Source organism: Liolophura sinensis, chromosome 1 (assembly GCF_032854445.1).
Source record: "Liolophura sinensis isolate JHLJ2023 chromosome 1, CUHK_Ljap_v2, whole genome shotgun sequence".
Classification (NCBI taxonomy): Eukaryota; Metazoa; Mollusca; class Polyplacophora; order Chitonida; family Chitonidae; genus Liolophura; species Liolophura sinensis.
In genome coordinates, this window is record NC_088295.1 from 71,457,759 (window position 1) to 71,478,434 (window position 20,676).

Here is a 20,676-nt window from a genome sequence, read left to right on the forward strand (position 1 = left end):
ATTATACTTTTTGTGAATCCCTGAAACTGGTCAATTCAACCAATGTAGTTCTGTCGCCAAAATCAAATTACAAATATGCATATACTGCACTGGAAATCGCTCTGTAGTAACTGTGAAGTGGTCTAGAGTACATAGTACAAAACATTTGCATGTGAAAAAATTGTTGGGTCAAATGACAGCTAGTATGTGGGAGTCATATCTGAAAACAGGTGAATGTCCTGTAGAAGTCAGTTTGTGGTTGCGAGCAGGTGTGTGCCACTGTTGTGTGCCACTGTTGTGGTGCCAGTCACAGCACAGCATACATGACATCACATGAGCATGCCAGATTGTCTTATGGTGCTTATGACCATGGAGGAAGGTTCCTTATTTCCCAGTAGGCTCCAATTAGACAGGATCACAAAGTGCCAAAATGGGCAATTCATCAGTCCATGAAAAAAACCCAATAAATCTCCAGCTCTAAACAACCACGTACACACAGGTCACCATCACCAATAGCCATCATTGTAAGGTACATGTAAAAACACAGGCTTTCATAAGCATGCTCTCCACAAACCAAGCCAGTCATTATATGTGTACCTCTACTGGCTCCAAATTACAATCAACTATTCCTTTTCCTGGTCATCGTGGTATAAGTGTTTTATTCTGTCTTATCAATATAATACATGCCTCTGTCCACTGCCTCTGTATCACAGCTACATGTTCTATTCTATCTGATCAATACAATACAGCCCTCTGCCCACTGTCCTTGTATCACAGCTACATGTTCTATTCTATCTTATCAACATGATACAGCCCTCTGCCCACTGTCCTTGTATCACAGCTACATGTTCTATTGTCTGATCACCCTTTGCCCTGTTGAATTTCACTTCTCTCGAGCTGACAATTCTTGACATCCCATCCCACATCATGCACTATCTGTATAATGTTCTATAAAGCAATATGTGTTACATACATTTGTCCACATGGAGCCTGTGCGTACCATATCCAAGTGCCATGTGCCATATTCATACAACCATGCATCATTTATAGGCTTTACTGAGATTTGGCCAAAGGTGAGACCACACTGTGATAAGCGCATTTGCCCATTAACTGCTGTGGTCAGCTGGTTTAATCAACTCTCTCCCTTCAATGAAGTATTTATGATGCTGTTCTTCAGGGCTGAGATCTACACTGGCCAGTGGCTCACCAGCTTTTATAAGATTATCCTTATACCTGAGTCACAAATTCCCGATCTACCACATAACAGTTACAGACCATCCAAGCCTGGCAGTTAACTGTCCTAGGTTTGTACTCTAGTCTGAGACACAACCTAAGAAAGGGCAGAGGTAATTGTACAAGAAACAGATGTTACTAGGGAAGGATTGAGGTGATAGTGCTTTCCACTTGGCCTCTATAACTTTCTTCGCTCATATGCATAAACCATTGTCACACAAGTGAAATTTTCCTGAGAATATGACAGAAATCTGCAATCAAATAACTAAATACATTTGTAAGCACCAATCAAAATTGCTTCTTTCATTATAAAGCTCAAACTAATGAAAGTGTCTTGTTATACACCCAACTATTTTTGTGCTGTGTCCTGCCTTTCATATGCACTCTTTCTGTGAATAAATGGTTTAGAAGAGAAATAATGTACTGGTATATACATGATTTTCCTAGCTCCCGGCCACCAGTTCATTCCATACAATATAAAACCTTAGAATTATCCTCAGAGCTTACCTGAGTCAGCTGTCAGATATGGCCTCCAGAAAGTGCTTTTTTTATGGAACACATAGGTAATGTTCCATTGCGTAAGCGTATAGAAAGCAACCAGATAAAAGAACTTGCTGAGAACAGTCTGTCACCTACAGCCGACTACCGTTCAGTGCAAAAGAAACTACTCCATAACAACAATACTACTGTATCATCGGTGTGTCCACGAGGGTCAGCTGATAGAACCCTCTAACTCACTAATACTCTCTCCTCAGGCCACATGACAAACTCTGAGGACAGCTTTACACAATTTCCTCCAATTTCACACAGGCAGAGTGATTGGTCCAAACCTCATGCCTTACAAAGCCTGCAGTCAGCCACGCCTGCTCAGGACACTCAGTCTTGTGGCTCACATCCCTGTTGATCGTGGCAGCCTAGCCACCAGGCATGTACTTACAGGAAGCTTAGGTAGTTCATCAGTCCAGCCCAGGTAAGGCCTTCCTGTGATCTCTTCACCAACGGAAATTACATACTCCTGTACCCCTCAGCTTTACACTAGACATGGGGCTTGTATTGGATCCACCAGGAATCCAAACTGACATTATACATTGTAGCTCCCTTAGCTGTTTATAGCTACTGCATTTCCATTCTATGCATATGAGCTGGGCGATTCTATAGGTTTTCCCCAAGGGTTACAATTGTCTCGCGCACAGTATCCACAGGAAATTTGACCAGATCATCCATAGTATTTGACACAAGCCATATAACCCTGTTTTAACAACCCTTACTCATAAAGCAATCATAAAGTATCAATTACATACATGTAAGTGTAAGCACATGTAGGCTTTATTAGGAATGCCTAGGAAATTGGATTGCCTCGCAGTCATTTAAACTATAAAGTATTCCCTATCCTTTGAGACTTGCTATCAGCCTACACATTCAATCAACTGTAGACACATATTTGTCTTGGCTTTGGGCTAAATTTCCTATATTCATTAACTGATAGAAGCACAATGTTCCACATAGACACAAGTTGCCATGGGCGAAAACACCTCTGACCAGTCACTTCTACCGAAAGGTTATATAATTTGTATAATAAAGATATCCCAAGAACAGAAAAAAAGTCAAAGATCTTAAATCTTAAATGTCTGCAGGAATTTGTTAAAGGCTTCTGCTGGATATACATGTACATTGTGTATAGTGCGTGTTGTTAGAAAAAACTGAAATAACCTGTGATTATCTAAAGCTATGGATTTACATACATACACAGCAATTTGAAACTATTTGCTATTTACATGTACTGACAAATGAATGATTTCTGTTTATAGAGGAAGGGAAAAAAATGTTTGGATGATCTTTTTTGCAGGCAGTCAATGCTTTAAAATAAAACGCATATGAATATGGAATGATCCTGAATGATCTACAAAACAACACTTAACTCATTAACACTAAATTTCCTTTTAATACCATGAATATTGGGAAAACCAGTGGGAAATATGAAATTATGTAAACTGAAACAAAAGTGCATCCCTTCATAAAAGTGTCAGTCACTCTGGGCCTTGGTACTACACAGCTGTTAATTAGCACACAGTAGTGTCTGACATATTTGTTTTTTCCACTACCCATATTCCTCCGCAGGGATAGGATGCAATTACAGACATTTTACTTGTAGCACTTTATAAAAGTCTAAGTAGCCTCCATTCACCTTCTGTTAACAATCAAACAATTCAGCTCTATTACTCAAGGGACTTTTTGGCTTCTGTCACGTCTGTAGCATATTATATTCATCTGTATAGTGAGTCAGTATGGCCTAACTTTGGTGTTTACCTACTCCTAATTAGATAAGTTCATTGAAACTTCTCAATGTCCCACTTTATCAATATTTCACCAAGCAATGTCAAAGGCCACGTTTTTAGTGCAGTCTAAGTTCCTCTTAAAAATGTTTTCCTTTCACAGGTGCTTGATGCTTTAAAAATTTAGGGAAAGTATTTTTGGTGCATATGCACCATGCATTAGTATTCGAACAAGTACATGAACAAGCAAGTGTCTCCTCGGGATTGCTAAAGCCAAAATGTCTTTTTGTATCAGTGTGGCTGTGAAAATTATATTCTACTTTATGGGTAATTAAGTTCATTAAATGAAATGGGTGAGCACATCTGTATCAACTCTCAGACTGTTTCCACAACTAGACATACCGCGTCTATATACATAAAACATGCTGTACTTAAAGATCAATAACCACATGGAAAGTCGTGTGAACCATGATGTTATGTTTTTCATTTACCCACACGAAAAACTTAGATGCATGAGCTGGTTTCACTTTTAATGCTTTCAGAACACCAAACTGATATTATCTAGTTGTGTACATCTCCATAATTGTCATTCATGACTTTAAATTTAAATGAGACAGCTGTGGTGGTGAAGAAGATAGAGTGTTTGCCTCATAAGCAATAGATCTGAGCTCAATCTGAAGTCAAGTCAAGCCTAACGTTTCACACTCGCTATAACCTTGGTACATGTACCTTGCTTGCTCGGCATGAAGAAGAATAGGCCAAGTAATTTACAGTGTCATGTCTGGTGTCTTCTGCATGACACTGCAGTGAGGCAGCACTATAAATCCTTGGCACTGGATCCAGTCAGCCATGAAAAGAAATATTGTTGAAAGCAAGGAAAAACCCTAATCAAAAATATCAAACCTACAAATAAATTTAATGGTCACTCAATCTCCAACAATTAACAACTAATTGCATTAAACATGCATATCTGATGAGAACAACCATAATAAGAATGGGGATTTGAAGAAGAAAATCTACATTACTCACTTGACACCAAAGAAACAACGATATCCACAGAAAGCTATTCCTAGTCTTTTGCCAACAGATTACGTCCTGTGAATCAAGCAGGAACTTTGCGGCTCATATTTCAGTTTATATGCACACATATTGCTCTTTAGATTCTCTGATAACCAATCCCTTGGGCTACTACCATGAACCTCTCAGGTTACGTGTGTGGATAATTTACAGTTCTTTCTGAAGAACAAACTTCCTTTTCACACTCAACTTCACAATGAGCTGTCAATTTTCACTGCATAAGCCTCCTCTTTGTACCAGACCTTGTTCTGCAATGTTCACACTGAGCACGACATCCCAGTGTTCATCCAGAATAAGGTACAGTATGCTTGATCCAATACAACATACAATCTGACACCAAACCAGTGCCCTCTTACAAAACAACATAGCCACCACTTTGTGCCCTTCTCTCCAGGAAAATCTCACCACACTATAACATGCAGTATTCTCCCCCCCCCCCCCACTCCCCCTCCACATATGAAGTCACCTGGCCTGATTCAAGGCATGATACCCATCGCCCACTCTTGCACATGTAGCTACATGTACATCATAACATTTCTGAGAATATGATATGTAATAATACTGCTAGTGCCATATCGGTGTCATCCAATATCAAATAACACCAGGTTATTGACAAGGCTAGCATTGCAGCATGGACTTGAAAGCAAACATCACATCATTATGATACATTATTATTAAGCAAGCACTCAGCTTGACATATTTATTCTACCATGATCTCAGAGAACAGCTGTGAACTTCATAAAAATTGATAACAAGCAAATTCAGAGAATTTATAACCCATACTAAACCTGTAAAACTTCCACACAAAAAATTTGCACACAAAATATTATCAAAATCCAACAATATCTGAAGCAGACACAAAAAAAACAATGATCAATATGAATAAGAGAATTCTAATATATGCAAACCTACTGCATTGATCCCACATTTGTGAAATTGTGAGATACATGTTTGGATAGCTATAGTGCTGGTTCATTAATCCAAACCTTTACATGCATGTAATAAGCTGGCAAAAACAATTAATCTCTGAAAAGTGATTAACATCAGAACATACATGTAATAGAATGTCTGACTAAATGTAATATATTATGTATATGTAATATATAATGTATATGTAATAAGTTTCACTAAAATACTCAAAAGCGTATTGCAACAAATTCACAACAAAAATAACAAGGTTAAATATTCAGCCTATTTACGATGGTCCTTGGACCCTAAGATTGAAGATCAGAACAGTGTGAGCAAATACACGTCCCAGAAACTGAATGTTCAGGCACACTGGCAGTGATACAGTAAACAAGGCTGCTCAACCTGGATATTACAGTTTCAACAACAGTAGTCCGAGTATGTGGCATGTATGCACAAATACAACAGAATTAAAATATCAACAATTAATCTTGATACATTATACCCTAATTCCCCAACCATTTCACATATAAAAGATCAACTATCAGCGCAATTTATGCACATTTTTAATTTGACTTTGGAGGCAAAACTACATTGGTTGGAATGACCAGTTTCTTGGCTTCACAAAAAGTATAATTTTGTCAGTCAACACAGAATAATGTCTCCAGAATACGCTTGAATAAACACCTTGCAAACCATGTTAAAAGGCTGAAGGATTACAGTACTAGCAAGGTTCATAATTTTCACACCAATAAAGTCTATTATTATGTGCATTTCAAGAAAACTACAGGAGCCTCACTCAAGGCAGCCGCATTTCTATTGTCTTCATGGAATTTTAAGGAACAACATAAAGGACCAAAATGCATGCTTATTCATATACATATGACTACACTTGTGAACAAACTATCAGTTTCATTTTAATCTTGGCAGATATTTTAACATGTCAGATTCAAGTCATCAAACAATGTGCATCCAACTCAATCTAAGTTTTAGCCCCCTAAAGCCAAACACTGTCAGGAGTAACAGGAAATGACTTACCTGTTACATTGAGACCATCGTTACGAGAACACCAGACCTCCCTATAACCATTTGACCAATCAGATGTCCTCCAGAAGAAGGAGAAGCACTGATCTGCCATACAGCCACGGTATTCCCATGCTGATGGACAGGACAAATGGGTGGACTTGAGTGGGATCAGTACCACCCTGGAGCGTGACTGGATACCTGCCCTGTCACCTGGGGAGAGCAATAAAAGGTGTGGGGATTTTCAAAAGCATTTAGATGTTGGAAGGTCAAACGGTCTTCTGTTTTCAACTTGTTCTCGCCACAATATGGCTGAAACACTGATGATGTGGTGTTAAGCCACAATCATTCTTTCATTTTTGAAGATCAAATGAATTAACACTGTTCTAATGGATACATGGAACAACATCTAGGTTAATTTGGTATGCCAATTTCACTGTAGTTCCTAATACTGTTGTCAAGGAAGGTGCGAGGTACATGAACATGCAGAAAACTTCACAAACTCTGGGATCTTGAAAACGAGGAGTTCGTATATGCATCATCTAAATTAACAATTTGTGCTGATTCAACGTATGAGTTAAATGTTGTTTTTTCATCCTTTGACAGTGAAAAATGAATAAAGATTGAAGTTCCGTGATGGCTATTTTGAACCCTACTAAACAACCTGAAGCACAGTGACAACATCGATTCCCTTTAGCTGCTAAACATGTTCTGATTATTATATTTCTACATTTAACAAGACAATGCATGTGGTACTTCGTCTATGTCTGTATGTGATGTGGAAATATAACAAAGCATGTTTAAAAGACTGAAAAGAATCAGTGATGCCACTGTGCATCAGTCTATTCAAGATGGGCCTTTGAGATGATGCATACTTAATTTAAAAGTGCATGTTCTTTTCCTTGAAGTAAGAATTAATGTATTACCTTGATGGAAGTCCTCGCATCCAATGTAACACTGGCTCCAATCTGACCACTCCAATATCTGACACTCCCCAGGGCAAGGGATGGAGCAGGGTCTCTTTGTCTGGGGAAGTAAAGTGCAGATACAGAAATACATGGAAAATATACACCTCCTAGTTGCACCATCATAACACTGCCATAACAAGTTTTATCAGGAAAACATCATAAAGATAAAAAAAGTAATATACTCTATACAAGTCAAAACTGCTGTCCAAAATGTAGAAAATGGAGAAGGCAATTTGACCTGTTTTTTCCTTATCTTACACTTCTATAAATCACAAGAACATCTTTATTTATTTGACTGTTTCCATATTCAGTGATTTTTCACTTATACAATGATCGATGGTTATTTTTATGGGTGGAGGATGCTGGGGTGCCCAGGATAAACCATCGATCTTTGACAAGTTACTGATGAACTTTCTAACTTGTGACATAGATATATACATACCATACGGACAAAAGACAAGTCACTTCATGAAATATAAAAGACACTGAAATCAGCACCTTGTGTGTCTCAGTGATTATAGTTAAGCATTTTACCCACTTACCCATGATTCTGAACAACTTTTAAACCCATATAATAATGAGCAATACACAAGTAAAATGTTCTGCAATTAAAGTTATCTATATTTGTGCCCTAATGTGAACCAATCTAGGTTCAAAAGATCTTACCTGGACAGAGGACAGGTTAATGGCCTGATCAGCACAGCATCTTACCTGGATAGTGAACAGGTTAATGGCCTGATCAGCACAGCATCTTACCTGGATAGTGAACAGGTTAATGGCCTGACCAGCACATCATCTTATCTGGATAGTGGACAGGTTAATGGCCTGATCAGCACAGCATCTTACCTGGATAGTGAACAGGTTAATGGCCTGATCAGCACAGCATCTTACCTGGATAGTGGACAGGTTAATAGCCTGATCAGCACAGCATCTTACCTGGATAGTGGACAGGTTAATAGCCTGATCAGCACAGCATCTTACCTGGATAGTGAACAGGTTAATGGCCTGATTAGCACAGCATCTTACCTGGATAGTGAACAGGTTAATGGCCTCATCAGCACAGTATCTTACCTGGATAGTGGACAGGTTAATGGCCCGATCAGTACAGCATCTTACCTGGATAGTGAACAGGTTAATGGCCTGATCAGCACAGCATCTTACCTGGATAGTGGACAGGTTAATGGCCTGGTCTGCACAGTGTTCAATGTCCACAGCTAATCCTTCCTTAGACACACAAGAAACTGTCCTGTTCTCTATCCCATGGCCGCATGCTCCTTTCTGAAACAACACAGCCAAATACATGAACTGCTATGATGAAATGGACAGCAGAAGGTATCACTTCTGACACAATCCTTACCTATTGCTCTAATGAAAACTACACCTGAAAAATATTTTTTTCACATGCTACTTATTTATTATTAGAGCTTACTGAGGTTTGTTAGATAGATATGTTTAGTTTTGCTTACTGCCAGTTGGAAGATTGACTAGGAATGCCATGTTTGTCTATATGCATGGTTTCCTATTGCCCCTCGGGGAACCAGTCAAACACTTATATATGTACACACTGTTTCCTCCACATGACAAGATGCTCAATTGGACATTTCTGTGATATCTAACTATACAGGCTTCGTTTTAGGCAGAAAAACTTCGATTTAATGATACTGAGCACCGCTTACAACATATCTGCCTGCATTCGCTGCCATGCTACGTTTGAACCACTTTACGGCGTACAATGGTATTTATATTGGCAGTCATTCATGTGTTGTAATCAAAGATAAACACTACATCTATCCATTTCTTAGGAATGGAATGTTTAAGAATACGAATATGTCAAACAAAGGGTTACGAGCATCAAACTTAATCAAAATCAACACTACATGACTGTAGGTTCTTCTTGTTTTTTTCAACATAGACTGGCCAAACTAAAACCTTGTACAAGTAATTACATATTCATGCATGGCGTCACTGGAATTAAATTGGACAAGAATCTTCATGCGCAGTGTCACTGGAATTAAACTGGAAAGAATGTTAACAGTGAGTGTCTATAGAACAAAGTCTTTGAAGCAAACTGGAGGTTTTTGTTTTCGTGTTGATCTCCGCTGTGTTCACCTTGAGATTTCAGAACAGAACGAAGCTGTGTGGGAGCTGTGTTGGTGAACCAATAGCAGTTGTCAGCCCTTGTGGGCTGTGGTGTAGAGGGATGCCGAGATCAGCATCTTCATCCTCCTCCTCTTTGGATGTAAGATTAACATCTGCGTTGACTGGTTTGAAGTGCGATGCATTACGATAGATGGCATGATGACCACGACAAGCAGTAACCTCCAGGCTTGTAATTCTATATGGGCGGGGATCAAATGGAGGGGAAAGTTTATTTCTTTTCTGTTGTCGCACAATTACAGTGTCACCTACAGACAGGTGGTTTGGTTTTGTGTTGCCCCTGTTGTCGGCGTATGATTTCGCCTTCTGTTTGCTGAGGGCATCAGGCTCTGCAATTCTGTTATGACTGTCAGAGGCAGATGGCAGCTGTGGAAGGACAATCTTCATCTGACATTCAGTCAGTCCTTTGAATGACAAAACATGAGTAGAGGAATGTGGTGTAGAACAATAGTGTCTAAGAAATTTGAACAATTCCTGTTTCCCATTCCAGTGTTTGACTGATGAAGCCCTGATGTTTTTGTTCAGTACTCCCATAAAACGTTCTACCTCACTGTTAGATTTGGGCCAAAGAGGGGTAAGGCAGTGATGCTTGAACCTAGGGTCTGCTGCAAAGTCTTTCACCTCCTGGCTATTGCAAGGCAGTCCTTTATCGCAATTGACTTTCTGTGCAATATCTTATATATAACATCGTTTCGGAATTACTGCTCTTGATGACGTGGAAGTCACGATCTTGATTTCTGAGAAGCGGCTATACTTGTCGACTGTGAGATTGACAGCTACTTCCTCCCATGGTCCACATGGAAGTTTTGTCATGCATAGTGGCTCACACATTATGGAATGGCTCATGGAAGCTTTACAGGGAAGGCACGACCGGATACATTGTTCAGTTGACCTGGACCTGTCAATACCTGGAAACCCGACTTTCTGTCTATGCAGTTGTTTGGTTTGTACAATCCCTTGGTGACCAATGTGGGCAAGATCTATGGCTTCTGCCGCCAAAGGCTGGGGAATCATGACTCAATTACCATGAGCAATGATTCCGTTGCACATGGTCAGCTCGGTTCTGAATCTGTCCAATCACCCCTGAAAATAGCTTCATCAATTTGTGAGTCTGATGGTCATTCTGTGTGTTCTGTCTGACATCTTCGAGTGTCATGGCTTTCAGGACAGCGTAGTAAACAACATAGTTGATGTAGGCTTCAGCAACACTCTCAGTCGCTAGTGGTTTGCGGGTGACGACTAATGAAATCAGCTGGATTGTTCTTGTCTCTTCCCACTTGGTAAACAAATTTGCATTTGTGTTTGAGGTAAGCAGAGGTTGGTTTGGAATTTGAAAGATCACTTTCAAAGGTTTGTGGTCCATCACAATGGTAAAGTTAGAACCAAACAGGTACAAGTGGAAATGCTCTGCTCCCAAGGCAGCAGTGAGTATTTCGCGTACGGTCTGGGAGAGTCGTCGTTCTCTGTCAGCTAGTTACCGTAGCTAATCACTTTGCCCTTTAGGAGATTGCTTGGAGATTTTTGTTGTGTTCATCTTAGTTTCTACCATGCACCAGGATGTCGTCTGACAAGTTCATGGAGCCTAACAGGTCACGTATCAGCTACGCGATTTTGTTTTGGAAGATTTCTGATGCTGCATTGACGCCAAACATATGACGCCTGCACCGTCTTAGACCAAGATGGGTACTGGACGTTCTCATATTGTGGCTGGCAACATCAAGTTCTAGCTGCTCGTATCCAGGTGCTAAGTCAAGCTTACTTACACAGCTGCAGAGTTCAGATTGGTGATCAGATCATCGATTGTCAGCATTGGATGCTTTTCACGTCTAATCGCCTTGTTTGCCTCTCTCATATTGATGCAGACACGAATGCCTCCTAATTTCTCCGGAACGACAACCACAGGGCTGACTGTAGAACTGAGTTGGACCTTTGCCTCAATGTAATTTGCGGACGTGAAAAGGTATGCTGCGCTGTGGCTGCTGTTTTGGACAAACTGAATGGTCGATGTGAAGATGCACTTACTTTCCCTTGATTTTACCGATATCGTCAAACAAATCAGGAAATGTTCCATTATCGCTTGTCTCCGTGACTTGGAGTCATGTGACTGGTTTGCTGAGGTGGTGCTCACACTTGGCCGGATCTACAGCACTTTGAGTTTCTGTGCTGTCTGATCACTCAAAAGATTACCAGTCTAACTACTGAAAACAACAAAATTTCTTTGCCGTGGTGATGTTGTCATGGGCAATGTCGTCATGGGCAATGTCGGCATGTACGGTTCCAGTAACAGGACTACGTGTATTCGATTGCTTCAGACTGAGGTTTGGACCAGCACGTTTAATGCTGTTATAGGTGTCCAAGTCAATTATGCTTACTGACGAGCCAATCATAAATGGTACTGACAGTCTGTTCAGCACCATTTGTCTTATGGGCAGACTGTCATCTTCAGCCACTTGGCCAATGATAGCAGCTGATACAGAGTAAACACATTCATCATGACTGTCAGGTTTTGGTCACGATTCTTCACCCACGTTACGTATATCTTGTTTTTTCTGTTTGCGGAGCCGCGAGTGACACACAGATGAAAAGTGGTTTGATTTCCCACAGTAGTTGCAGGTTTGTCCTTTCGCAGGACGCAATTTTTTGTGTGGCAGATTATATCCACAGTAACCACATGTTGACTGTCTGTTCTGCACACTGGATTTACCTGCGTTTTGAGCATGGTTATATGACTGCGATCTGTGTTTGTTTTGTGTTCTGCCATCACATCAACCTCGTGAATTATGCGGCGGGTTAGAATCATCTCGCAACCGTTGGATTGCACTGACAGGTGCACGTCACTGTAGTCTCTGAGATGTGCATGTCAGGATGATTTGTGAAGCTATTTCCTAATCCACGTCTGTGAAGTCATAAGTTTTGGCAAGGCATCTTAAACAGGTGTGATATGAGTTTAGCATTTCATTTTTCCCTTGCTTGGCTTCGGGGGAGTTATACAGTTGGTAAGCAGTGTTCACTTTTGGTGCAAGATACTCAAGTCAGTTTTTCAACAGCTGTGTGATAATCATCATTCTCTCCAGTATCAGGAAGTGTGTCGAAGACGTTCAAAGTGCGACAGCCATTTTGACCAGTGTGGCCCAACTTTGCCCTCTAAGTGGGCATCAAAACTGGGGTAAACAGGCGAACTTGCAGCCACCTTCTTCAAAGCAAACACAACTAGGAAGTGTAGCTGTTTGTAAGCAGTGTAAGTTGAGCTGATTTACGCTCTAGAGTTTTCAAGCACATTTTGAGCAAGTTCATTGCAGGTGCAAAGTTCTTGCAGCTGGCAAAAATAATTTGTACCTGCACCTCTCGCTGCACATGGGAGAGTGACAGAATCGAGAATCTAGAATTTAGTCAGGAAAACTTCGATTTAATGATAATAAGCACTGCTTACAACATGTCTGCTTGCATTCGCTGCCATGCTACTCTCGAACCACTTTACGGCATACAATAATATATATATTAGCAGTCATTCATATGTCGTATTCAAAGATAAACGCAAAGTTACAATGTCATTTAAGCTGCCTGTATCCCTTTATGAGCCTTCAACTGTTGTATGTTGTCCAAGTGGATATCACGAAGTTCTACACACATGCTCATTACCTTATCCAAAGCCATTCAGTGCCTCATGTTTTTAACTTTTCTCTCAACAATATGGCTGAAATATGTGGTGTCGACCCATACATCACATTCGCATTTCAGGATGCCCGCTACTACACTTGCTGTGACAGAGCAGCCGTGATCAAATTAGCACAGAGCAGCCGTGATCAAATTAGCACATTGTCGCGGACAGTGGCCTTTAAAGTTTGAGGCTGCAGATGCTTTTCACAGCCAATAAAACGGCAACATTTCAAAGTAACACTTTCTACTTGGCATTTTCAGTTTCAAGGCAGAATTTCAAGAAAAAGGGTATTTAATGTCCTAAGCATGTCACTGCTTCTTTATAGCATATGTTGTCCAGTGAAAGTCAACCCCCAAATCCTGTGTACTGCAAGATCTCGCAACTTTTCTGTTCAAAAATGGTGGCCATCTAAAATGTGAATGTGACTTATTGTGCATCCTTTGATCCACTGTCATGTTGTCCAGCGGGTCAGTTAAGCATCACTTTGACCCCTGGGAAGTTTAATCACTATACATACAATTTCAATGGAACATTTCCCACTTAGACATCATAATCATGTTCACTAGTGTTTGATACGATAGTGTCTACCTGAAGTTGGTACGTTGTCCTGAGAAAACAGTGGATATGAGCACTCTTGTATACTTGGTTGATTTTGACTGCACAGTGCCAGGCCTTTTTGACAGCACAGTAGTGTGCACAATGTTTGTGTGCTGTGCACAGTGTTTGTGTGCTGTGCACAATGTCTGTGTGCTGTTCACAATGTGTGTGTGCTGTGCACAACATTTGTGTGCTGTGTACAATGTATGTGTGTGTGCTGTGTACAATGTCTGTGTGCTGTGTACAATGTCTGTGTGCTGTGCACAATGTCTGTGTGCTGTGTACAATGTTTGTGTGCTGTTCACAATGTTTGTGTGCTGTGTACAATGTTTGTGTGCTGTGTACAATGTCTGTGTGCTGTGTACAATGTTTGTGTGCTGTGCACAATATTTGTGTGCTGTGTACAATGTTTGTGTGCTGTGTACAATGTCTGTGTGCTGTGCACAATGTCTGTGTGCTGTGTACAATGTTTGTGTGCTGTGTACAATGTTTGTGTGCTGTGCACAATGTTTGTGTGTTGTGCACAATGTTTGTGTGCTGTGTATAATGTCTGTGTGCTGTGTACAATGTTTGTGTGCTGTGCACAATGTTTGTGTGTTGTGTACAATGTTTGTGTGCTGTGCGCAATGTTTGTGTGCATGTAGTTTTGTATCTGACATGTACCTTCAGCTGACATGTTGTCATCTGGATGGCACACTGCATGTAAAGCACAGTGTTTGTATAGTTCTGTTTACCCACAGAAACATACATACATGTAATTCAGTTTGGAGAGATCAATGTTGTGCATGAAGAGGTTTGTTTACCTTCAGCTGACATGTTGTCATCTGGATGGCACATTGTATGTAAAGCACAGTGTTTGTATAGTTCTGTTTACCCACAGAAAACATACATACATGTAATTCAGTTTGGAGAGATAAATGCTGTGTATGAAGAGGTTTGTTTACCTTCAGCTGACATGTTGTCATCTGGATGGCACACTGCATGTAAAGCACAGTGTTTGTATAGTTCTGTTTACGCACAGAAAACATACATACATGTAGTTCAGTTAGAAGAAATCTGTGTTGTGCATAAAGAGGTTTGTGTACCTTCAGTTGTCATGTTGTCATCTGGATGGCACACTGTATGTAAAGCACAGTGTTTGTATAGTGCTGTTTACCCACAGAAAACATGCATACATGTAGTTCAGTTTGGAAAAATCTTTGTTGTGCATGAAGAGGTTTGTTTACCTTCAGCTGACATGTTGTCATCTGGATGGCACACTGCATGTAAAGCACAGTGTTTGTATAGTTCGGTTTACCCACAGAAAACATACACATGTAGTTCAGTTTGGAGAAATCTGTGGTGTGCATGAAGAGGTTTGTTTACCTTCAGCTGACATGTTGTATAGTTCTGTTTACCTACAGAAAACATACATACATGTCATTCAGTTTGGAGAGATCATGAGATCATGTTGTGCATGAAGAAGTTTGTTTGCCTTCAGCTGACATTTTGTCATGTTGTCATCTGGATAGCACACTGCATGTAAAGCACAGTCTTTGTATAGTTCTGTTTATACATGTAGTTCAGTTTGGACAGATCAATGTTGTGCATTTAGGGGTTTGTTTACTCACATACTGTCATTTGGATGGCACACAGCATGCCAAGCACAATGGATAGTTCTGTTTTCCTTTAGAAAACATACACAGTTGAGTTTAGAGAGTGCCGTGTCATGTACAAAGAGGTTCGTTTACCTTCAGCTGACATTTCGTCCATTCTGAGAGAACAATGCTGTAACAGGATCTCACAAAACACGGCTTACTCTGTTCCACTGCCTCAGGGCATTGGCGCCCTCTGCCTACTGGTGGAAAGAGCACAGACCGTTTTCGGGTGAATGTACCTAAGGCAAGAAATAAGTTGGTGTAAATGATGCTGGGATATAAAACTAGTACCTCAATACATCATGACATTCCATACAAGATATACATGTCATTCATCCATTATAAAAATGATACAGATAAATACACAACATTTTCATTCAGTTATGAAATTTATTTGATGAAGCATCTACTGTGTCCTCAGCTTCTTAGAACTAAGGAGATTAACACATGACTGAGTAATTTTATCAGCAAAAATGTCAGAAGATTAAAAACAGAATCAATACAAAGCTTTATAGTTATCAAGTTACAATATAGTGGTGATGCATACTTGATATGACATCATCGCTTTTAACATGGGTGGGCCAAGACAATGAAATGTAATGAAAATTATTCATAAAACAGGTCTATATTTATCTGTCTTCCCTTGCAAATCCTTTAAAATAAATATTTCAGGCAACAAAATAAATGGACTATGGATAATATTTATTACTGTATTTATCTGTTAAAATGCATGAATTTGCCCCACTCAACTGTAAAGCACAAAGGGATGTCGCCACAATATTGTAACATCACAGCTCAAAAGCTTCATATTGAATACACATTATGTATAAACACACAAACAGTGATAACAGTTACCCTGGGTCTTACTGGTCAACAGATTGGGGAAAACTGAGTAAATGCTTTGACAAATGAAGCAACAAATCTTGCCACCATAAACTCCACAATCCTTTACTAATCATTACAACATAAAAGAATGGAGGTGGCCTACGTTCCTGTATTTAAGTTGCTTGATTCATCATTCATGATTGACGGGTAGTTCAGAGGATTACATTTAACACACACCAAATATTATAGCTTTATGGGTTGTGGGAACCAAGCCAGGGGGAGACAATCAGTCCTCACAAAAGTACATGTATTTACAGCCATGTATGTACATGGCTGTACATATATAACAGCATCTTACCCTGCCCACATGTCTGACTACAGCCACTCCAGGGAGACCACTCTGACACAGCACAGTTCACATGACAGGTCTTATTACATGCCTCCACATCCTTCACAATCATAGGGCCATACAACTGACCGAAGAAATATAACACAATTGTGAAAATTAAATGTTGTAATTTCAGAATATGTGCATAGTTTTAACAGCAAAAACAATTAAATCTATTAAAACATATGGCATATTTGAACATTCTCTGAGACTATGTGGGAATCTCTTTACGTTAGAATCCTACACATGTTTTTTGGTTTCTTTTTCTTTCCATTGACACACATGATATTTTTAGGGTGAAATGCATGAATTTTCAACAAGATCTATAGCAACTTATCACCTGCTATACCAAGTTCCTGAAAAATCCCATGAGACTATATGTGATTTATCATTCATAAAATATAACTTCACACCAGCGACTATTCAGGCTTCTGTACTACAGTTCTTACAGTAGGGTGATAACTTAGTGAAAAAATGTCCATGAACTCACAGGTGATCTGCAGTTATTATTGAAGTTATAGTGCAATGCAGCCAAGAGCATTCCACAATATCAGGAAGTTACTGTTTAAAGTTAGATATGGCAATTGCCATAGGTTTAGGTAAAGTGTGAAAGACAATGGCATGAGAACCATTTTTTGTCTTACCTTTTCACATTTAATACTCTCCACCCTTGTTCCGTTACTCATCCTGCACAAAGCAAACCTCCTCTTCCAGCCTATTCCACAGTCATTATTTCTGTCCTCCAGTATACAAGAGCTCCACGGTGATACCTGCCAGCTGAACTCAAAGCAATTGTGCCCCTGCATACAGGGTTCTTCCTCGCTCAGAACCGGGCACACATCTTTCTCATCGGCAGGAGTCCTTAACACTTGTCTGTTGCGTTTACGGAAGTCAGACTGAGAACATGGCTGGAAAATCAGAGCAGTATAGTTTCCATGCATTATTGTCATTTGTCCATTATCACTTTGCTGATTAAAATAATAAGCCTACCACATTTATGATCCAAATGTTTCTGATAGAAGGGACATCTTCCAAGCCATAAAAATCACACCTAAGAAATCTTTAATACATGTAGACACTACTATGCCTAATTTCAACATGTAAAGTTTTCTAACTGGCTTGTAAGATATTCTAATGCATGACAACTGGTGATGAATTGGTCACAATATGTTTCACAGCAGCTGCAACTGTTCAAATGTTACTAGTTAAACATTCATGGCTGTGCACGCATACCAGTGTACATATATGCATCTGCTCTGCAGTTAAACAAAATGCAGTACAGACTACAAATAAAAGGGGAAAAAAGAAAAAGATTAAGCCAGGTTATGGAAGACTTACCCGTGGGCATTCTGACCAGCTTGACCAATCACTGACCACACACTGCCCTGGACAGGGCATTTCACAGATCTGACGGCCAATAGGGCGTGGCTCTGAGCGACAGAAGAACTCTGAATCCTTCTGTGAGCCGTGGAAGTCTGCCTTCTTCACACATCTACAGTTAAACGTCGTCAATGCTCAAATAATTCAGTTCTAATCTTGTCTGTCAGAGTTTTTTTTAGAAACTAATTATTTGTACTCCATGTCATCATGAAATGACTAAACCAGCACTGAATTATGAAAGGATGATCTAACATAAAGTGTTCTGAAGATCAGTTGTTTCACATAGGAGACATGTGACAGTATTTACTATTAGCTCTCCATTAATTATGTTTACACCGGGCTCTTCCATTTTCCCCAGCCATAAACTGTCCCTTCTGTTCCATAATTTAAACACTCATGAGTATGGAGCTCAGAAACAATCAAATTAACGAAAAGATAAATGATGAAGCACACAAAGTCCACCTACTCAACAAGCCTAGTCCTGACGCCTAGCCCACAGAGGATCTCCTTGTTCAAGCCTGTACTGCCCTGGGCAAAGCACTGGCTCCAGTTGGCAGTCCGCCAGGTGTTAGTACTGCAGATAGAGTGACAAGTCTGGTTCTCCACTTCCTACGGAAAAAAAAAATACACTTTGGCTCACTTATTGTTTTACGTTCACAATCCTCTTAATTGTTTATTTGATTTTGGTTTGACCATCATTTTGCCTGCAGAATCCAGATCACATAATCTTTACTAACATATGAAATCAATCATTTGACTGGTGTTCAACCCCATATTTCGGAATGGTTTCCTTTTAATGATGACAGAGGAGATAACAATGCTCAATGAATGATTCAGACCTACTCAACTCAACCAACATAATGCAACATAACATGGCCGCAACCAAGTTTTTCAACCACTACTGTCATTATAATGAAATGTGTAAATGGTAAATAGTCCACTGCAGAGTATAATCCTCTGAAAAAAAAACTGTCACAATGTATGCTTAACTTGATTGTCAACACACTGATCTGTACATTAGCTAGGTCTGTAGTCATGACACATACTCTTCCATTCTCCAGATGAGGGCAAGCCTGGCCACCAGCTTGTGCTGCCTTCAGTATACGTCTCTCGCGGGTCTGTATCCCATAGCCACAGGACACACTGCAGGGTGTCCACGGGGTCCAGTCTGTCATCTCACAGTCCTCAGGACATGGCACGATGCACACCTCCTCACTGTACACTTTAGCACACAAACACAATGTGCACAAATAATACAAAAGTGTCTTCGGCATGTTACTTTACTGATGGCCACACACACCTAATGATGTGCGTCATTTGATGTCATTGTTCTCATATGACTGAAAAACTGTCAAGTACAACAGAAAACCCCAAGAATTCATACCATTATGATACAAAGCTATTATCTGGGAAGCCAGTCAACTGATAGTTCATAAGCAGTAGTTATATCAAAGGTTTTCAACTTCCAGCATAGAAGATCTAGAATGAGTAGTCTGAAGAAATCTACTAATTGTGTACACATTATATAGATTAATGAGATAATGCACCTTTCAAAAAATATGCTGACTGTAATGTATCCATCATACAGCTTATATGTACCCATCATGAAAGAGATAATGTGAAACATAGCCACTGACAACCACAACCAAGTTTACACAGATAAAACTCACAGAGTTTACAAACCTCGAGAAGAGCAGTTGTGGGCAGGTTCAATCACTCCTGGTTGTATCTGTGACTGACAGATGTAGAGACGGTACTTGGTGCCCATTCCACAGAGTCTTCTGCGGGACACAACAGGGCGACCCGGCACATCCCCTAGGGCAGTTGCATCAGGACTCCCAGTGACCCGCTTCTCCCAGTCCAACTCCCTCACAGGCTCTGTTTCAAGAACGTTCATGTCCGTGGGACCGGCAGTCGTGATTTCAAACCTTGACAGATCCTTCAGGAAATCGTCTGCAGCAATCTCATTTGACTTTTCTTCGCTGACATATGGTTTGTATTTCTTCTCGCCTGGTGCACTGGTGACCCCTAGAACCTGGTCTGACGCAGTATCCTCCAGAATACAGGGTGACCAGTCTCCAACCTGAATGGGCTTGAACTCAGAACAATGGCAAACTTCCTTCTCTACCAGTGGGTATTTCATTTGGTTACGGCATACTTCTTTCAACTTGCTGTCATCTGAATAGAGCGTGGTGTAACATGGCAATTATTGCACTGAATGGAATAATGTTGGAAGAGTATTAAACAGATACAAACAGATGGTTCAAGAGTTTCTCCCCTTCTTCAGCTGTTCAAATGCAAAAGAATGAACTTAAAATTAGCGCTCATAAGAAGATTTAACACTGAGAAAATTAATTCATCCAAGTCATCTTCATATATTTGTTTCAAGGTTACTCAGCGATAGGGAAACAGAAATATACAGCTAGTAATCCTCATACTGGGCGAGGCTGTATCCTCTCACTGAGTATTAAACCATGTCATCAATTTATCCTACAGAAGATCCATTAATACAGTGCAGAATGCCGATGTATAGGCAAATTGCTTTGAGCAATGTAAACGTAGCTTTCACAACCAA

At 40.1% G+C, this 20,676-nt stretch overlaps 1 protein-coding gene across 1 annotated transcript in view; it reads right to left on the reverse strand.

The window, feature by feature from the left end:
* The window catches only part of LOC135463726 (thrombospondin type-1 domain-containing protein 7B-like), a 62,800-nt gene that overhangs the window by 21,073 nt on the left and 21,051 nt on the right, over positions 1–20,676 (reverse strand). The window contains exons 13-22 of the mRNA XM_064741140.1: positions 19,785–20,279; positions 19,148–19,323; positions 18,568–18,710; positions 18,060–18,213; positions 17,366–17,629; positions 16,692–16,806; positions 15,602–15,747; positions 8,621–8,737; positions 7,418–7,517; positions 6,507–6,704 (exon numbers count right to left, since the gene is read on the reverse strand). Of these exons, the coding sequence (XP_064597210.1) occupies positions 6,507–6,704; positions 7,418–7,517; positions 8,621–8,737; positions 15,602–15,747; positions 16,692–16,806; positions 17,366–17,629; positions 18,060–18,213; positions 18,568–18,710; positions 19,148–19,323; positions 19,785–20,279 (1,908 nt within the window). The remainder of the gene's footprint in view (positions 1–6,506; positions 6,705–7,417; positions 7,518–8,620; positions 8,738–15,601; positions 15,748–16,691; positions 16,807–17,365; positions 17,630–18,059; positions 18,214–18,567; positions 18,711–19,147; positions 19,324–19,784; positions 20,280–20,676) is intronic.